The sequence below is a fragment of the Nothobranchius furzeri genome, chromosome 14 (assembly GCF_043380555.1).
Source record: "Nothobranchius furzeri strain GRZ-AD chromosome 14, NfurGRZ-RIMD1, whole genome shotgun sequence".
In the NCBI taxonomy this organism is placed as follows: domain Eukaryota; kingdom Metazoa; phylum Chordata; class Actinopteri; order Cyprinodontiformes; family Nothobranchiidae; genus Nothobranchius; species Nothobranchius furzeri.
The window spans coordinates 27,442,948-27,462,779 of NC_091754.1; the positions used below are offsets into that span (position 1 = coordinate 27,442,948).

The 19,832-nt window shown below is 43.6% G+C and overlaps 1 protein-coding gene across 1 annotated transcript; it reads right to left on the bottom strand.

Annotated features, from left to right (window-relative positions):
- Nucleotides 1–312: 312 nt before the first annotated feature.
- Nucleotides 313–18,501, bottom strand: dcbld2 (discoidin, CUB and LCCL domain containing 2). Its single transcript, XM_015966095.3, has 15 exons — nt 18,242–18,501; nt 16,278–16,502; nt 8,802–8,939; nt 7,229–7,280; nt 7,081–7,153; nt 5,083–5,216; nt 4,955–4,995; nt 4,665–4,880; nt 2,984–3,108; nt 2,508–2,655; nt 2,292–2,420; nt 2,130–2,223; nt 2,012–2,061; nt 1,810–1,944; nt 313–951 (listed from the first exon to the last, which is right to left on the bottom strand). Exons 1-15 carry the CDS (start codon nt 18,342–18,344, stop codon nt 533–535), a joined length of 2,082 nt encoding a protein of 693 aa, XP_015821581.1. The 5' UTR covers nt 18,345–18,501; the 3' UTR covers nt 313–532.
- Nucleotides 18,502–19,832: the final 1,331 nt, after the last annotated feature.

Here is a 19,832-nt window from a genome sequence, read left to right on the forward strand (position 1 = left end):
GTTGGCACAATTGTAAAAAAAAAAAATACACAAAAAAGCAATATTTGGTCTCCAGATCTGTAAAAGAAAGAACTTTTCCACTGGAAAGTTCATTAATTGATTTTCTGACTCGGCCGTAACATGAATGACGGGGTTAGTCCTTAATCAGCAGGATGTGAAATAAAAAAATAAATATTCCTCATTTGAGTTGACAGGATCACAATAATGGAATCATAAAGAACTACAGACATTGTCGAGTCGTGCTTCTGAACAACGTAAGACACGAGCGTACCGTGGTAACAGGAAGGAGCTTCTCAATGAAACATGCAGGTTTCTACCTGTAGATCAGATGAATGAAATCAGTTTCAGAGGCGAGCTTTACAAATCACAGAACAGGGACAAAGTATCAGACAGTAGTCAGGTTTCTCCTCCTCGGCACCAACACATTCATTGTGGTTTCAGTGATAGGACTGTAATGGCACCACACCAGCAGCCTGTGGCCTTGCAGAAAGCTTCAGTCAATACAGACGTCTCCAGAATCGTTCTGGACTCCTCAGCTCTGCCCTGCTGGCTTCTGAGTACCGCTCTGAGGTACCTGATAGGTCAGATCCTCAGTGGGTGTGGCCTGTCCAGTGGCATTTTTAGGCGTGTCATACACACAACCCTCAGCCTGTCCACCGTCTGTCCACGAGAGAAGTGGTGTGGGTTCGGCGCCCATAAAACTACGTGCTGTAGTGGACTGGCTCAGCGCAGGCCCACCTGACGGGTGGCAGCCCATGTCGACCAGGATTGGAGTTGCATATTCAGATCCTGAAGCCGGCAGTGGCTCTGCGTAGGGGTGGTAGACATCTGGTGGGATGGGAGCGTCGTACAGGTCTGGATCTGAATATCCCGGGTCAGGCCCCTCATCCGGTTTAAAGGTCGACCGTGTACCTAATGTTTTCAGCCCGCTCACCAGTGGCTGGGCGTATTCTGCAGACAAAAACATCAGATATCAACCCACTCCATTTTTGAACCATTCAACCTGAGGCTGGCCTAATAATTCAGAGCGTTGGTTTTTAATTAGTGTTTCATCACCTAATGAATGAGTCACACACCACTCAGAAACACACTTGGCTTGTCCTGTATTTGGTCCTGGCCCAATACCACATCAGAACACAAGTTTCTAAATTTCTGACAGCTTAATACCTGCTGTTGTGTGGATGGATGCCAGGTGGGACATGATGGACTTTCAGAGGCTAATCTGTGATTGCATTAAAACCAAATTAAAACTATTATTTATTGCAGAGCTATGCAATGTGAAGGTGTTCAGCATCAGTATTGTAAAAGACTCCTTGGATGGACTCTCACTGCCTTTTGTGCCCATGCCTGCTTAAAAAAAGATGCTAAAACACACACACGGGCGAGAAAATGAAGATTTAATGCAACATATCTCACATCAGTACTTTTGCAGTAACTCCTTTTTCTAGTTTCATGTGGTGAAAATGTCCATAACGCCCCCTAGTGGCAACCTGCAGTACATGTTTTAGACTCTGCCTCCTTTATGTAAACAAGTGGGTCTATAAATACATGGCAGCATCTATAAACGATATATTAGGGCTTCACTTTTTAAAAATAGAAGTGGAGACGTTTCATCTCGTCTTTATGTTAATGACATAAACCACAGATAAATTTGAAAATGCTTAAATCAAAGTTAGGACCTTGCATTTTACATTCTGTCCAGCAGGGGCATATAGGTTTATTAAAAAGGTAAAAACATTTTTGTAATTACATTTATGGAACATTTATAGCCACACACACACACACACACACACACAGAATGTTGCCCACCTGCGGGTTCAGCATGCAGCTCTGGTACAGCACTCCGTCCTGTCAGCTGTCTGACCTCAGTGGTGCTGTATCGGATGGGGTCCTCCGTCTCAACCGCCTTGGAGGGCAGCAGCTGCTTCATGTTTTTCCACCAGTCTGCAACACATGAACAAGTTGATGCACAGAGCTGCAACAAGAACTAACACAGAGAGAGCTGATCTACCTGAGCGATCCCAGTGAGGAAGATCGTACGTCCCCTCGGAGCTCTTTTTCCTACAGGGAAGAGAAAATGTCATGAAAGAGCACGGGGAAGCTTTAGGTGGTAAGTGAATGACGCGTACTTGTTCCTCCAGTGGCAGGCCCAAGCTCCGATCACGACCACAGCTGTCATGAGCATGACCAACACGGGTACCAGAACGGCTTTCAACACCACGTCTAAACAAGGAAACTAGAAGTTCACAGCAGAAGACAAATATCTGTTTTGCATCTTTCATTAAACGTACCGTTGTGAGGAGGCATAGTGGTGTTTCGAATGTCTGGGGTGTGTGTGGTCAGACTAACACGAGGTGGGCGTTTCGTGCTCGGAGCATTTTGAGAAGGGGTGAAAAGCCTCGGACTTGGCCCCCTCCTCCCTGTCCGCAATCAAAAATATTCATCTAGAAAATGTGGATCCTTAAAGGTTAACGCATGTATTTACTCTAAAAGCAGTCGTCACTGACCTGTAGTATCTTGGCAGCCGAGCAGCTCCAGCTTGAGTGCGATTCTCTGGTGCCATGAGGTGGGACTGATCCTCAGGAAACGGCCTTCAATCGGAGGAATGAAGTTGTTCCTTACTTCATGCAGGTAGTTGATGTTTCCTTGGAAAATCTGCCGTACGACAACAGATCATCTAATATGTGACAGAAATGTGGACACAGTGGCTGTTCTAGCTGTGGACAAAGGCGCTAATTATGCGATCGGCTCCACCTGGGTGAGGTCACTTCCCAGTCCGATCGCTGAGCCGGTCATCAACGCCAGCTAAAACCCCACAGCTCAACCACTCAGTAGTGTCCCGACTCATCTCCCACGGCACTTAACTCAAACCACTGCCTGCTCACGTTTCCTGCCATTAAACACTCTTGGTCGATAGCAGTTGCTATGGAGACGATCCAGGAATGCAACTCTACATTACAGTTCCTTGAGTGACATATTTTACCTTGTCTTGTGTAGAATTTTCTTCCTTGTAGGTGGTCCATTGCTGACCGTCAGCACTGTAGAGAACTCGGTACGCAGAAACGAAGTACGGGTACTCCCTCAGGGTAGAGCCAGTGGTGATGATGCCTGCAAAGAAGAACAAGATGAGCATGATTCAATGGAGATTAATAAAGACTAACACCACGTCTGGAGTCCTACCTGTTTACACAATGTTTACCATCATTTCATAAGCCCTTTAAACCAGACATGCCCAGGCTTACGCATCCACTCATTTAAACACCACATTAGTTACACGGGCCACATTCAGCCTTACTTAGGTTTATCAAACAAGTGCGTTCCACTAGGTAGACAGTCAGATTAGAATAAAAGCTGTAGATTTGATAGTTATTATAAACTTCAGGTCAGCACATATAACTTTACATCATCTGTGTGTTCAACACATAGGCAGTTTCTGCCTGACCCCTCCTTTCCACCAGAGCCGTCAGCAGCACGTTACTGCAGCAGCACGTCTTGCTCGCGTAAGCTGCTGCTTGGTCTTTCCCACGAGACGCGAAGCAGCAGGGGAGCAGCTGTCACCGACAGAGCACGAAGTCACGCGACATTAGCAAAATCACGCGTGACTTTGTCAGTAAACACAACAACAAGCAGGAGAAAACTACAAAAGAAATCACGTTAATAATTAGTATAAGTTCACCATCTTGCCCCAAAACCGCAGATACGTCACTCCATGCGTTATCCTTCTTGACGTCTTTATAAAAACTGACTGGGATCAAACAGGATTGGGTACTTCTCCACTTCAGTAATCAACCTTTTGTCATCCATTATGGAAAAACAAAGGAGACCGCTAGCTAGGTGACAACTTTTTTTAAAGTAAAGCAACTGGAAGGCAGTATGTTTCTTTATTCTGAAAATCTCGGGAAGCTTCTCTCCGTTTCCGCGTCCGATTTCCTGTCTTTCCTTCCCCAAAAATGTCGAACATGACCCGTTTCAGAGGCGTAGCGCGTAGAAAATCGAACCAGCGCGTAAGAGCCGCGACATGCTGCTCCTGAGACGCGGCCGACTCGCGCTGCTGACGGCTCCGGTGGAAAAGGTTCTGTTGACCACGGCGGTTCCTGTCAGCAGCTATGACGTGCTGCTGACGGCTCCGTTGTGGCTCTGGTGGAAAGGAGGGGTGAGAGTACGTTTTACTCCATCTAACAGAGACGGATCTTGGATGTGGAACAGATACAAAGTTGGTGACATTTCTTGTGGACACTTCATTAAAGTACAACTATGAATGAACAGCATACCCTGAGTATAATAATCGTAACTGTAGAGGTGTGTGTTCACGAATGAGAAGCCAGGAGAAGGGCTTAAAGGTGTTATACATTTTTCCACCTCTAGGTGGTGCCTTTAAGGAAAAATCTCAAACTTTAGGGAAGAATAACAAATAGGTGCAGCTCAGCACCTGTCAGAACAAATAGGAGGTTTAAATAAAACTATTTTGAAGAGCGACTGTAAACAAATGAACAGTCTGTGCCCGAGAAGATCCATCTTAGGTATAATGTTCATCAGATCTGCTTATTAGAACTTAGCAGGTGTCTAATGGGACTACATGGTGGCGATAGCTACACCAAAGAGGTGATTAGAACCAACAAAGTAAAGACCGATAATCAATACTCCTGGAACTGTGAACTCTGTACCTGTGATCCTCCGCTCCCTCTTGAAAACCACCTGCAGCCACTGTAGCTGGTCGCTCTGTGAAGGCGCCCAGGGCAGCCCCGACTTCTTAAGGCGAGCCCCCGATGGTCCCCACACACTGTTCTGACCGGCGTTGGCGCTCCAGTCCCACACGGAGGAAGCGCTCAGGTGAGTATCTGCAACACCGCCAGTCTCCAACCCCAGCGTCCCGTAACAGCCTGAAGGGTTTAAGACATGGAATCAGAATCAGTTGCTGTCAAAATAATAATAATAACAGTAATAATAAACTCACCATTGGTCTTGAAGGTGAAAAGGCTGTTTGACAAAGTTCCTCTGAGAAGAAAAGAAAAAATGGGAGAAGAAGCTAAGCAGATGGTGACCGGGGCGGGCTTTGTGTCCTGTAGTGTCAGACTGCGTTACCCAGTGGAAGTGACGTTGTTAGCCAGTGTGCCCTCATAGTGAGGGATGCCTTTGCTGCTGACCACATTGATCCTCCCCCCCACAGCGTTAGACACCACACCTGCATGGACTGCTGCTGCACACAGGGGAGACGACTGCAGGAGGAGACAGAGAGGCTGTGGTTACACAGAGGACCACACAGTGTTGTGTGTGTGAGACTGTTATCAAAAATAACTATAACCAGGCTACGAATTACAGTGAGGCTTCCAGGGGAGCCTCTGCAAAAACAGGGGAGTGCACACGGCGCAGCCGCCAGTGAGGTGATGTCACCAGAGCGCAGGTTTTGAGCTACGCTGCAAGCGAGAGCGTCAGGCATGAATAAAAGACAGAAAGTACCAGAGATTATAGGCAGACATGAACGATAGTGTGATATTCTTTGAGACGGTTACTGTGGCCGTGTGCAGGATGCAGCTGCCTGGAGCACATGAACAATTAGGACCCTCCGCTCTGAAGTCCAGGGTGCATATAAATGATGTAATATAGGTTGAAACTGGATCTTTTTTCAAGCTCCCCCTGGGTGTGTAAGTTGGGGGACTCTAGTGGAGCCCATCACACTTTCGGGGTAGCTGGGCTCCCCTTAGCGCCCCCAAATATCAAACCTCGACTATAACCATCGTTTCTCCACATAAAGTGATCTCAGATTGATGTCCTGTTGTGACGGGTGATGTCTGATGTGTTCATTCAACAAATGCTAAGAGTTAAATCGATTATAGGTTCGTCCTGCGTTTACGTGAAGTCCTGTAAGCCGATTCCTGCTCATCTCACGCTGAGCACCTGCATACCTACATAACCTTTTACGACTGGCTGTTGATCGTGGTACGTGCATGCACACAAACTTTAGCAATTCATTAAAACTCCATCAAGCGCATTTCCAGTCAAGGAAAATGGGATGCTCTTAATAAAACGACTACACAAAGTGTATTTGAAAGTGTGGCGTTACTTAACAGCATGACCACTTTAACCTTCAGACTCAGGCAGATAAAAGCTGATGAATCAGGATGATGTCACTTCTCTGCACAGCAGATAGGAGGAGGAGCCGATGGAAATGACTAAGAGCCGGGTGCATTTCTGTCCAGACCTGCAGCCACATCACAGAGGAGCTGACAAAGAAAACCCAACTGAGCTTGGACGATACCCTTGCGCAGCTGCTTGAGTGGAGTGAGATGTTATTATGCGAAAGGGTAAAAAAAAAATAAGAAGAACCACACTGCGACTCTCAGCTGTGGGAAAACTGGTGAGCCACAGGGTGACGAGCACACACACATGCAGCGGCCACAAGCCATCAACACTTTCCTGGCGACTTCCCAAAAAATGGCACGCCACATCCTGAAGAGGGCTCTAACAAACCATTACCGCAACAGCTTGCCTCCACCAGAGAAATCAACACTCGCGTGTACGATAACTGGGATGTAGAAGGAAAGAGTAGGAGATACTGAGGCAGACTACTAAAAGCTGCATGATTGTGATCTGGGTGGGGTCACTGATGCAGACAGTTAGAAAGCTCTGGAGATTTAAACACACCCAATAAAAGGCTTTATGAATGAATCTCGTGCTCACAAACTAACACCCAGACATTCACACACAAAGCTTCTCCAGCATTAGCATTGCGCTGACTCATTCTCATCTATCGGAAGAATAAAACACACCACTCTGCTCAGCACCCTGCTGCAGCTGGACTGGATTACAGGGTTATTATTCGCAGCCAAACTATTATCTAACCTCCCTTTTACCCAGTGACCCTGCCCCTCCTCTGTTCCTGTGGGGCGCTGCTCTTCCTAAAGCACATCCCAGCGCTCCTCCCCGTCCTCCCATCAGCCAGAAACACCCCCCCCCCACCAACTCCTCCAGCTCTGAGTGAGGTCATCGGAGAGAGACACAGTGCCTGTGACCTCATGCGTTACAGGGGTGCTGTCGGGTCAGGATGGAGGCAGTTTGGCTCAGGGACAATGAAGGAATCACCTCTCTGTATCCGATAGGAATTGTTCCAGAAACCTCCTCTGTGGACGTCAAGCAGCCCGCAGGACAGTATTTACTGAGGAAAGAGGGACACATTAAAAAAATTAATGTCTTACAAGTCAGGTCACGACACAAAGCGATCTCTGCTCACCTGAACTCTGCCTCTGGGAAATCAGTTCCTTTGTTGAGGCAGGTGATTAAATCTGCAACGTAAAACAAACGAGCATCAGAACTGGTTTCTCTGCTTGATCCTGCATAACAACCTCAGTCCCAGCTTTCTCAGATAACCAACAGTGAGGCCGTGTAACATGTAGAGACTCATACGTTCACCAGTGGTCTCAGTAGAAAAAGCTTCTACTGGTGATAAGACAGAAGAACATCTGAGCCGGATCTAAGCTTAATCAACAGAACTTGACTTTTTTTTCCATGTAGGGTCAGAAATCCTTAACCTCTGAAAGCCTGAGATGTTATATGGTGTGCATTTTAATGTCACCTAGCTGCTCTGGACCTGTAGGACCCCACAAACATTATTTTGAGAAGAAATAAATAAAAAAGTAACCAAATGATTTTCTAAATGATTATTTTCCCCCCAAAAATGCATTAAAATATTGTTTCCCAGCGTATTAACAACAACTCTTAGATAAACTGAATAAAATATTACAGGACAAAAAGCCAGCATCCATATTTGTGGACACTGGGAGGCCATTGATTGATCCCATCAGAGCCTTCGCCATCAGGTCACACGGTAAAGATGTACACTCTCTTCGTGTTCTGACCACGTTATTATTTACAAAAACAGTAATCTGGAAAACCAACCAATGAGTCAGACAGCAAAATAACCCTAAGCCGCACTGGTGTTACCATGGTGACGGGTGTACTTTGTACTGCGCTGTCCACCCACCATCACCTGAGTGATCAGTTGCATGAGGACTAAGCATACACATCAGCTTTGTGGCTGAAGCTGCGAGACTCCCAGCGTGACTCAAGGTGGCCACTGGGACCAAATCATCACTTGTCTCCTCAGACTTCTGGTGATCTCTACAACTTCACCACATGAGGGGAAAACATGCACTCAAATGAAGCAGCAACATTCCAAGTCATGCGTCATTTTTGAAAAAGGGGATGTGGGATTTTCTTCATTCTGAATGAGTAAATCAAACATTTCCAGTAATGAAGAAAACCCAATAAGAATCGGCTCTAAATGTAAGCAACAGTCAGGGACAAACAGATTTACAGAGCAGAAACAAACGACTGCACCACTTGGCTTATTTGTTTTAATTGTGGTGGAAGTGCAGATTTTATGTAAACACAAAAAGCATCAAATGCGGTTGTTGTCTCAGTCTCAAGTTTGGGAAAATGACAGAGAAAAATGCTACATTGAAAATGTACGTCTTCTCAAAACCCAAAACTGAACTTTGATCGAGCAACGATGCGGTTTTGATAGAACGCAAAGATGATCTAAAGAGAGAGAGATGAAGAAACTGTGACAAGCTGCCAGCTTTTAGACACCCTCACATGTTAAAGATCAGCAAGTCCTTCCAGGACAATATAATCACATCACAGCTATAAAAAATAAAATGGGACACAGAGGGAAAACAGCTGTGACTAACACAATCACTGAGGCAACTCAGATCCCAAGGAGACAACAGAACTGGGACCAAGCTCTAAACCAGAGAATCAATGGATGATTTACAGAAACCTGAGTGAAGAGACTTCAAGCACACCTGAATGTTCAGTGATGGAGTATGACAGGTAGAATCCACGTCCGCTGTGGTGCATCCCACTCATGAACTGGACGGTGACCTGGTTGCCTGAGGACTCAATCGGCTTGTTGACCTTTTGACCCAAACCACAGAACTTCACTGGTGGCCGCACATAAAAAAAAACAAAGAGCTAAATCGAGTTAGTGATTAAAATACTTGGTTACTGCATTAGCACCTCTCATCTATCGGTCTTAAAGGTGAGAAAAACATGTTTTTTTAACTAAAAAAAGACAAGAAAAAATATCTAAAAGGTGTCTGTGCTTCTGCCATAGAAACATAATTAACAGAATTTTTTTGAGATTTTACAAAACTTAAGAAGAGATTTAAGAAGCTGGGGCCTCATTTATCAAGCTTGCTTACGCGCAAAACGGCGTCGGAAAACTGCGTAAGCAACTTTGCACGCAAACTTTGGGATTCATGAAAGAAAACAGCAGAAAACAGCAGAAAAATGTATGCTACTTTAAGTTGACTAAGGACCTGGCTTACGCACATGTTGGACATGGAGAGCACCTGCAGTGCTGCTGCTGAGAAGGATACAATCATGAAATCCTGCAGCATTATCACTTGTACTGCTTCGATTTCACACAGATCAAGATCCCCCCCATACACGCACGCGTGCACACACACACACACACATGCGTGTGCGCACACACACACAGCCTGAAGCGCAGAATACGGAATGCAGAATATCAGCAGGGAGACAGATTGAGACAGATTGTCATGCGTCTGTGACAGTGTGTGTCCTGTCACTGTGACCAGATTGATCATGCGCCCTGGCTACTTGAACAGGGGAGATCGTTTGGCTGACTGATTAGCCCGGGAGTCTGGGGATTGAATCCCAATTGGACCATTTTTTTATTTCCGCCACAGATCTCTCTGAGGAATTCACAACATTGACGGCTTCAGCAACGCTGTGCCACTCCGTGGATTTTCTCTTATTTGTTTTGCAAAAGTACTTCCTTTCATTTCTCCACCTCACCCACAATTACCCCAATTTCTGCTTCTGTGAAATTGCGCTTCCTTGATCTGCCTTGATCTACAGTCATTGTCATTGGCAGAGTGCTGCAACAGCCAGCTTATGTATATGCATGAGATACACAAGGCACTTTGCATTGACTATTTATGGCAGTAAGTGGGCGTGGTGACTAAAAAGCAGCTGAGAACCTTTCTAGATAGTTTCTGATTTATGAAGCGGAGACTGCGTGCAGCTGTGCGTACTCCATGTTTGATAGATCACAAACCTACTTAGCGTAAGTACATTTGTTTTTGCTGAGCTTAAGTACGGTTTTAGTAAGGATTCTACGCAATGTTTGATAAATGAGACCCCTGGTGAATACAATAAAACAATATACTTTAACAAGTTAAAACAAATACAAAATCTTAATTAAAAGCTCTAAAAAAGAGCCTGTATAGGTTAAAGAAACCAGTGAATAAACCATCAGTAGATTTGGTTGTCATCAGCATACACGTGGTAATAAATACTGCAGATAATCCAGCCTAGAGGGAGAGCATTAATTATGAATAGAAAAGGCCCCAGAACATAACCCTGAGGAACACCACATGGCAGCTCAGTTGTGTCTGACATATGATTTATTAGTCTAATAGGCAAACTCAACTAATCTAGAATAATGTGGGAAGACGTATTCTCTGTGCCCGCAGGCATCGTGTCACTTGACACTCTTGAGCTGGGGTAGGCAATCCTGGTCCTTGAGTGCCACTATCCAGCATGATTTAGTTGTTTCCCTGTCTCTACACACCTGATTTTAATCAGTAGATGATTAACAGGCCTCTACAGAGTTTGAAAACCCGGTCAATAGGTGATTTAACTGCTGATTTAAGTCTGTTGGAGCAGGGCAAACACCTAAAACATGCTGCAGGACCAGGACTGCCTATCCCTGCTCTTGAGTAAAGCAGTTTTTGTAGGACAGTTTGTTCAATTAAAATAATGAGTTTTCAAATAAAAATCTTTGTGATAATCATAGTTTTGAAATGCCGTGAATGTTTAGGGATCAGATGGCTCTGGATTAGGTTTCTGGAGAATCAGCAGAACGATTGCGTCTTCATCAATTAGGTGAAACACTTTGAAGAACAAAGACATCAAGAGAATAGCAAGATGGTGTTATATAACAGCAAGAAAACCCCTACTTATGAGGCATCAACAGCGCGGAACTGCAGCAGAACGGTTTACTCGCGAGTTTTGCTGCGTGCCAGTACCCACCAGAAGAATCTCAGCTGTGGAGCGGCTTCTCTGCCGTGCTACTCGCTGGACTCACGAGATCACAAAAACCTCTGGAGACTTCAAAGGTCACAGTTTGTTCATGCCATCCGTCAATAAACCAAAAACAAGGAAATCGTGATCGATATCTCTGTTTGATGTCGTATATGATGTTGTTCTTCTCCACTGCCTGGATTAAAGCCATAAAAACACACCGTTGCACCTCTGGAACAACGCTGGTAAAAAAAAAAGTAAAAAAGGAGAACATTTGGAAAGATCTTTCCAACAGATTATTTATCATAGATAAACTGACAGTTTTAATGCAGGAGGCCGTGTGCTATTAGTTGAGTAGTTCAACTGAACTACTCTGGAACTGATTAAGAATTGGATTGATTGACTGAATTGACAATGCCATTGATATTGATAAAACCTTATCAATTCCCACCCCTAATTATTATATATTAGAGAGGAGAAACTTGCAATGCTGACAGGTCTGTCCATTGTTGACAAAGCTCTTTGTCTGGTAATGGCTGACTCTGTTTCTGAATAGTAATATTCACCCTCTGATGAAGATTTTCGCTCGTCCAGTGAGAGGGAAAGTGACGCTGCAGCTGTGCAGCAGCAACAGTCTGCGTGCTTCATGAGAGTAAACATGCTTCACACACATGATCCAAAGCTTATTTCACCGTGTTCAGGACACAGTGGATGTAGAAAGGATGATTAAAACACCACTAATAGTGACAGACGTAGCGGGAAAGTAAAAGAATAAAGAATAAAACGCCAAGCAGATGCAGTAGATGTGAAACAAAGTAAAGCGTGTCATATGATTGATATGAATATTCCAGCGTTTGAAATAAAACAGCAAAACTAAAAGTTTACTTTTGAAATCAGTGCAAATGTACTGATTTTAAAGCAAAGAGCAAGTTGTCACAAGAGAGATGAAACGAAAACGTGGTTCACCTGACAATCTGTTTCAGGCGTGTTTTTTCAGTTTTGGCCGAAAACCAAAAATTCTTTTTTGGGTCACACTCGATCAAAAACTTTCGGTGGCCAAATTTTCTGTGCATCCCTAATTAAATCAAATCGCTGTAACAGACTTTTGTTTTGAAAATTACAGGAGGTTTAACACTGAAACCGTGTGTGATTACCTGTATAGCCCCAAGTTACAGTGGTGTGAAAAACTATTTGACCCCTTCCTGATTTCTTATTCTTTTGCATGTTTGTCAAACAAAATGTTTCTGATCATCAAGCACATTTAACCGTTAGTCAAAGATAACACAAGTAAACACAAAATGCAGCTTTGAAATTATGGTTTTTATTATTTAGGGAGAGAACAAAATCCAAACCCACATTGCCCTGTGTGAAAAAGTAATTGCCCCCCTTGTTAAAAAAAATAACCCAACTGTGGTGTTTCACACCTGAGTTCTATTTCTGTAGCCAACCCCAAGCTTGATTACTGCCACACCTGTTTCAACCAAGAAATCACTTATATATGAGCTGCCTGACAGAGAATTAGACCAAAAGCACCTCAAAAGCTAGACATCATGCCAAGATCCAAAGAAATTCAAGAACAAATGAGAACAAAAGTGATTGAGATCTATCTGTCTGGTAAAGGTTATAAAGCCATTTCTAAAGCTTTGGGACTCCAGCGAACAACAAGTGAGAGCCATTATCCGCAAATGGCAACAACATGGAACAGTGGTGAACCTTCCCAGGAGTGGGCGGCCAACCAAAATTACCCCAAGAGCGCAGAGACAACTCATCCGAGAGGTCACAAAGGACCCCAGGACAACTTCTAAAGAACTGCAGGCTTCACTTGCCTCAATTAAGGTCAGTGTTCACGACTCCACCATCAGAAAGAGACTGGGCAAAAATGGCCTGCATGACTAATTTCCAAGAAGCAAACTACTGTTAAGCAAAAAGAACATTAGGGCTCGTCTCAATTTTGCTAAGAAACATCTCAATGATTGCCAAGACTTTTGGGAAAAGACCTTGTGGACTGATGTGACAAAAGTAGAACTTTCTGGAAGGCAAAAGTCCCGGCATCTGGCGTAGAAGTAACGCAGCATTTCAGACAAAGAACATCATACCAACAGTAAAATATGGTGGTGGTAGTGTGATGGTCTGGGGTTGTTTTGCTGCTTCAGGAACTGGAAGGCTTGCTGTGATAAATGGAACCATGAATTCTACTGTCTACCAAAACATCCTGAAGGAGAACGTCCGGCCATCTGTTACCCCCAAATTCCACTACCTCCGCTCCGCTCCGCTCCGACACGAACACCGGAGCAAAATCGGTCCCGTTGTAGTCAATCAGAGCAATTCCACTACTGCGGCCGTGCTCCGGCAGTGCGGCGCCGTGCGCCGCCCTCTGTTTCAGCGTCCGGCAAAAATAGAATCGATCCTATTTTTGCCGGACGCCGGAGCACCTCCGCAGTAAATGGACAGAAATCACAACCGCCCAATAGGAAAAGGAGCAAGCACAACTTCCGTTTTTCACAATAAAGCGATAAACAAAAGGAGTTTTTTGTTTCATATGCACAGGTTTTACAACTTTTAACAACTATCAATCGCGGCTGAACTTTAAATGCACAAAAGTAAGCCATAAATACAGTTTCTACTATCAAAATAGTCACACTTTGTTGATCCAAACACTGCTGTTCTCTCAACACAAATGATGGGCAGATTAAACTGTTCATTTCGATGCTTCTCCCACACAACGGGTGTTTGGATCTAACTTCCGCATTTATTGCTCGGACTGTATCGCAAGATCTCGAAAATCCCGCACATGCTTGTTTGCCCACCTCAGGTCTCCGCACCGGAGCGGAGCCGTTGTAGAGCGGGTACCAGTAAAAATTGAGTTCGGAAGCGAGCGGCTGCGGAAGGCGGGGGCGGACCGGAGCGGAGGTAGTGGAATTTGGGGGTTAGTCAACTAAAGCTGAAGCGATCTTGGGTGCTGCAGCAGGACAATGACCCAAAACACACCAGCAAATCTACCTCTGCATGGCTGAAGAACAACAAAACGAAGACTTTGGAGTGGCCTAGTTAAAGTCCTGACCTGAATCCTATTGAGATGCTATGGCCTTAAAAAGGCAGTTCATGCTAGAAAACCCTCAAATAAAGCTGAATTAGAACAATTCTGCAGAGATGAGTGGGATAAATTCCTCCAGAGCGCTCTAAAAGACTCGTAGCAAGTTATTGCAAATGCTTGGTTGCAGTTATTGCTGCTAAGGGAGGCCCAACCAGTTATTAGGTCCAGGGGGCAATTACTTTTTCACACAGGGCAATGTAGGTTTGGATTTTGTTCCAGGGCCTGAAATTCACTTGTAAAAATAGGGGGGAATTACCCCTCACATATGTCTGTACAGGGGGAATTTATATATATTGGGGGGGGGGGGGGGGTACCGAATGTGCAGTCTCATGTTGTTCTAATCATACCTTACATCACGTTTATAAGCAGTTTCATTGGACTCCTGCAGCATTCTCATCTTCGTTGCTCTTGTCCCTTTCTTTGTTTCATCTCCTCTGCCTGATTTCTTTCCTCACAGAGAAGTTAAAAAAAGAAATATAAACTTTCCAGGAACTACTTGTGGGATTAACAATGGGCCTTAACATTGTTGTATTCTTACCTCAGATTGATGCATTTATTAACTTTTTTTAATCTTCCTTAGTGGTCCTCATAGCTTCATCTGTGGCCATCTTTTCTTTTGTCTGAATGGTGTCTTTTTCTTGGCCTCTAACACTGCTTCTTTCTCCATTGTAATAACTTTGAAGTATAAAAATCAAATAAAAATACTCCTTTTTGCTGCACTGGTATTAGAAATTATCTGAACAATTTTCATTGCTGAAGTTTGTTGTCCAACTCTCTGGGCTGCATCTTTGCTCTTGTTTGTGCTTCTTATCTGTTGTCTCCATCTTCGCTTCTTACTCTGATTTCTGTCTCTGAATTATTCAATCTCAAACTGATAAATTTTCATTAACCCAACTTTTAACACAAACAGTTTCGTTGATGTGGCATCAAACACAATTGCAACTATGTGCATTATTGTATCTGTTAGCTCACACTAATTAGTTATGGAGCGGGGTTCTCCCACACTCCGCTTGGTCCTCTGTCCTCTCTGTCTTCTCTGCTTCATCTCTTTCCATTTGATAAAAGCTCAGTTGAATTCAAACTGCTCTTGCGGAGGGCCATTCTACAAATGGAGCAGTTCATTTCACCATTACTATTTTCAAGCTAGGGATACAGTCTGAGCCAGTTAGCCTGAAACTTATCTTAGGCTGCTTGCTAACGTTATTTTCAGTGACGTTACCTTTTTGAAAGTCCGGAGGATCTGTCTCCTGTCTTATTCACAGCATCGCTGGAATCAGCGCTGCCTCCCTCCCTGCCTCCAGCGCCTCCTCCCTCGCTGCCTTCTGCGCTGGGGATTTCTTGTTAAGTTTTTTTGGGAGCAGGTTCCCCTTCGTTGTTAGATTTCCGTTTTAACCAGCGGTCCATGTCTGTGTGCAGCCGTTAAATCCGACAACCGAATCACTACTTTGCTGCTAGCAAGGGACTGAGCTCGTATTTTGATAAATGGAGAAAAAAATAATAATAATAATCCAGCGCGCCGCCAATCACCAAGATGAAGAAAGGGTTCGATGTTGTGGGATTTTAATGGCTCCGATGCAAACGTCCACATACGCTGCAGGCTGTGCGGGACTTTCCCGCATTCCCGCATTATAAAACTAGATTTGCGAGAAGCGACTATATAACTCACAATACCCGCAATCCCGCAGTGAATTTCAGGCCCTGTGTTCTCTCCCTAAATAATAAAAACCATCATTTCAAAACTGCATTTTGTGTTTACTTGTGTTATCTTTGACTAATGGTTAAATGTGTTTGATGATCAGAAACATTTTGTGTGACAAACATGCAAAAGAATAAGAAATCAGGAAGGGGGCAAATAGTTTTTCACACCACTGTAACTGTGCGGCTTACCGTGCCGCTTCTGGGATGATATGCTGGAAATTTCCACAACACGTCTGGTTTGAATCACCCCTATAGGTTATAAAAGATTCTATCTGAAGCTGTGACGTCCGCTGCCGTTCCGTGCTGCTGATGCTTCCAGTGTGAAGGAGAGGTAACAAATCAAAACGAAGACTAGGAATAGGGGATAAATATAAATTTGTTGCAGTCGGCCCTTGCGTGTTAAGAATCACTAGAAGAAATGTAAGTAAACTCTCACCAATCTCACTCCTCTCTGGTCCGATGCCGTTGTAGAGGCGGAGGTAGTTGACCCGGCAGTCACTGTCTTCTATGTCCAAAAGAGCAAATCGAAAGTGGATCCTCTTTCCGTGAAGAACTGTGATCTCCCACTCACACACACTGTTGTTTGGGTACGCCCTTGGATATCCCAGAGAGGACAGGGTCCCACTGCTGAAGCCAAGCACAGTGGGGCCACAGCCATCACCTGCAGGACACAATCAAAAAAAGATGATTCAGAAACACGCAGAAGAAAGCAACAGGCTCACAATTTATTGGGTTAATAATTCAAGACTTCATTATTTGTAGATAACTGTGTGAGAGAGTACAGATAGAGCATCCTATCCAGGGAACGGTACAGTCAGCTGTCTGGGAATGTTTTAAAAGCCTCTGCTTTCAGGATGTGCTTCAGATCATTGTCCTGTTACACTTTTCTGGTTTCAGACTCTGAAATAAGTCAGTAATATCTGCTGATATTTAAACTCAAAAGCAGAAAATGTGAGCCTTTACCCATGACACCTGTAAGGTGACCGAGTGGTGCAGACCCTACTGGTGCCTGATATTGGCTACAGATAGATCATCGGGTGTCAGGTAAGGTTACCATCAGATGGATCTTCAATATATTTATAGCCTATTTTATCACAAATGTGACACAGCAAAATTATTTACCTCCATGTTGGCCATGAGTAACCATTAACAAAGTCTGTATTATTGGGAAGATTTATTTAAAAATACATCTTATTATTTATGATAGTGAAGGCAACAGAATTTGTAACCAGCACTGTCACTATACTATTTTTTATCGTGGTTATTTCTCATCAGTTCCATAGATAACTTGCAATTAATCGTAAATGAATTTGGTTATAAAGGTACCATAACACCATATTTTCATGTTTCTAATGTTCTAATTAGCTATATGAGCAGACAAATAAACTTCCTTGATGCAAATGTGTGTTTGTCATCGCAACAATCCAAAAGAATGAAAAATGCCGTCCAGAACAAGTTCTACAGAATAGTTTAGTCCTTGTGCAGTTTCCACCCACTGTTCGAAACTACTTTCTTTTTCTGAACACTACAGGTGCTCATCTAGCTTTTTACATTATTTTGAAATATTCAGTCATCTTAGCCAAAATGATAATCTCCATTTAGTGATCAACTGTGACATTACTGTGTTTTTATTGTTTATAGTGGATTCTGAGCTCTGTAATTGCTTTTAATCTGATATTGTGGACTCCTTTGCTCGGAGAGGAGAGGCTTTATGGTGCTGTGGATGTTGTTTGGGCCTGTATTTATCTGGAAGCCCCTCTTTGGACATAATCCAGCAGAACAGGACAAAAACAAAGCTGCCTTCCTCACACATGTTACTGAACAACTGCATGACACACTTTCTAAAGCTCACATTGCTCTCCTAGAGCTCAGAAACTCAACAGAAATCATGTTTTGAATCAGAAATTAGCCTTATTTTTGTCATATTAACGTTAATTCAGAGCATAATTCAGACTGGGGTATTTACACCAGTTTAGCTCTTAAAAAACAATTGTCTGCTAACTGGATACAATGCTACATGGAGTTTTATCTACTTGGTGAATTTTGGTTTAAAAGAAAACCAAAAAACGATGAAAACATAAAATAATCTGAATCAAACTAACTAAGTCAGTCACTTTGACGTAGGAAGACTTTAAAACCCTGAGGGTTTAAATCGTTTAGCGTTAGCTAAACATGCTAAGTTTAGGAACCGGTTTGCCTAGTTCTGCTTCAACTGTCCTCCACCTAAAACCACCCCGAAAACGGTTGTGGGTGAGCGGTGTGGACTGCACGTTCATACGGCCATGGGAGGCAGGTATAACACGGACATAAAAACAAGTGTGCGTTTACTCTTAAAGCCAGCATGGCTCCACGGTCACACCGGGCTCGTCCGGTTGTCACCGCAGCGGTGTGGGGACCAACCTTTCTGGGCTCGGCAGCTCTCCGTGGTGAGGATGATGAGAATGGACAGGACGAGCACCCCGGCCCCTGTCGGCCCCCAGCCCACCATTACCGCTCTGTCCATAGAAGCCTGCAGTCCGAATGCATAATGATCACCTCCAGACCGGCGGAACCGCTTCGGCCTGCACGGGCGACACCAAAACTGACGAGAAATCCTCCAGCAGGTTCCTCCTGGGGTTGTTATTATTTTGTTTCATGAAATGTAACGAGTTCAGGGCACGCGCACGAAGGAGGAGGTCAACGCTCCAACCAATCTATGGAGACACTTCCTTCTCCCGTCGAGACTCCGCCTCCTGGCTCCCCTTCCCTCGCCGAGACCTCCCCCATCTGAATCAGGGACACCTGAGTCCCCCAAGTGGACACTGAACGCTCCTACAACAATCCGCATAAAAACACTGTAATCGCCTTTAAAAACTGTCCATAAAAGTATTTTAATAAATTATATTTATATAGCTATCTTAGCAAGTCACCTTGTCTAATAATAACAAAAACAAAAAAACTAAAGATGATTCCACTTCAGAAAAAATAAAATGCATAGAGTTTTAGTAGAATAATTAAGGGGCCTGCCATGAGTAGTGGCAGAGCCCATAGACGTTGATTATTCATGTCTATAGCAAATAATATAATAATAATAATAATAATCAAACTTATATAGTGCTTTATTAGGACACTCAAAGATGCTTGCGTGATCTCTTATATTTTATATTTTTTCTTATATTTTTTGTTTTTGTTTTTGTGAAGCGCCTCGTGATTTTTATCTTGAGAGGCGCTATAGAAATGATATTTTCTTCTTCTTCTTCTTCTCTTACTAATCCCCTTATTGTTCTTCACCAAATGATTTGGCGTGTTTTTATCTTTGATCAGGTTTTCCTTAACACCATTTTTCTGTCTGACCAACTGATGACATTTTCCCATTTTTTAAGGTCTTAAATGAATGTTATGATCTTCCTCTGATGTGTTTGCAAATGATACAGAGTTTTAACCGATAGCTGGAAGGCTGTTAAAGTAACGATATGTTGTTGGGTCAGGACTTTTTACAAAAAGGTTCGGATATTTCTCAAGTCTGCCTCCTTTCTGGTCAGCTCCAGAAGAATGGAAAAATGAATGCAAGTCTAAAAGAGTTGTTTTTATCTGCTTTTACGCCCGGAATCGCATATATATTATACTTCAATTTAAAGGAACAATGTGCAGTTTTTACCAATAATTTTTGGAAATATCCATCAAAAAGTTGTTGAAAATGAACTAAATGATGCCCAGATGTTGAAAAATATTGGCGGCTTTGTAAAATATAACCACAAAAATCAGGTCTAAAATACATGGGAGCGGGTCTGTCTCTGGGTGATGCCATATTAGATGCCATGTTTCCTTCTACGGGAGTCCATGAGGACAAAATGCATCTACTGATTTGTAACAAACGATTACAAAACTTTTGTCATTCTTAACTCATTCACTGCCAGCCGTTTCCTGATCGCTAACGGCCTTCGCTACCAGCGTTTCTCACCGTTTTTACTGTTGTTTTAAGAGTCACAGAACGTTGCGCGCTAGGATGATG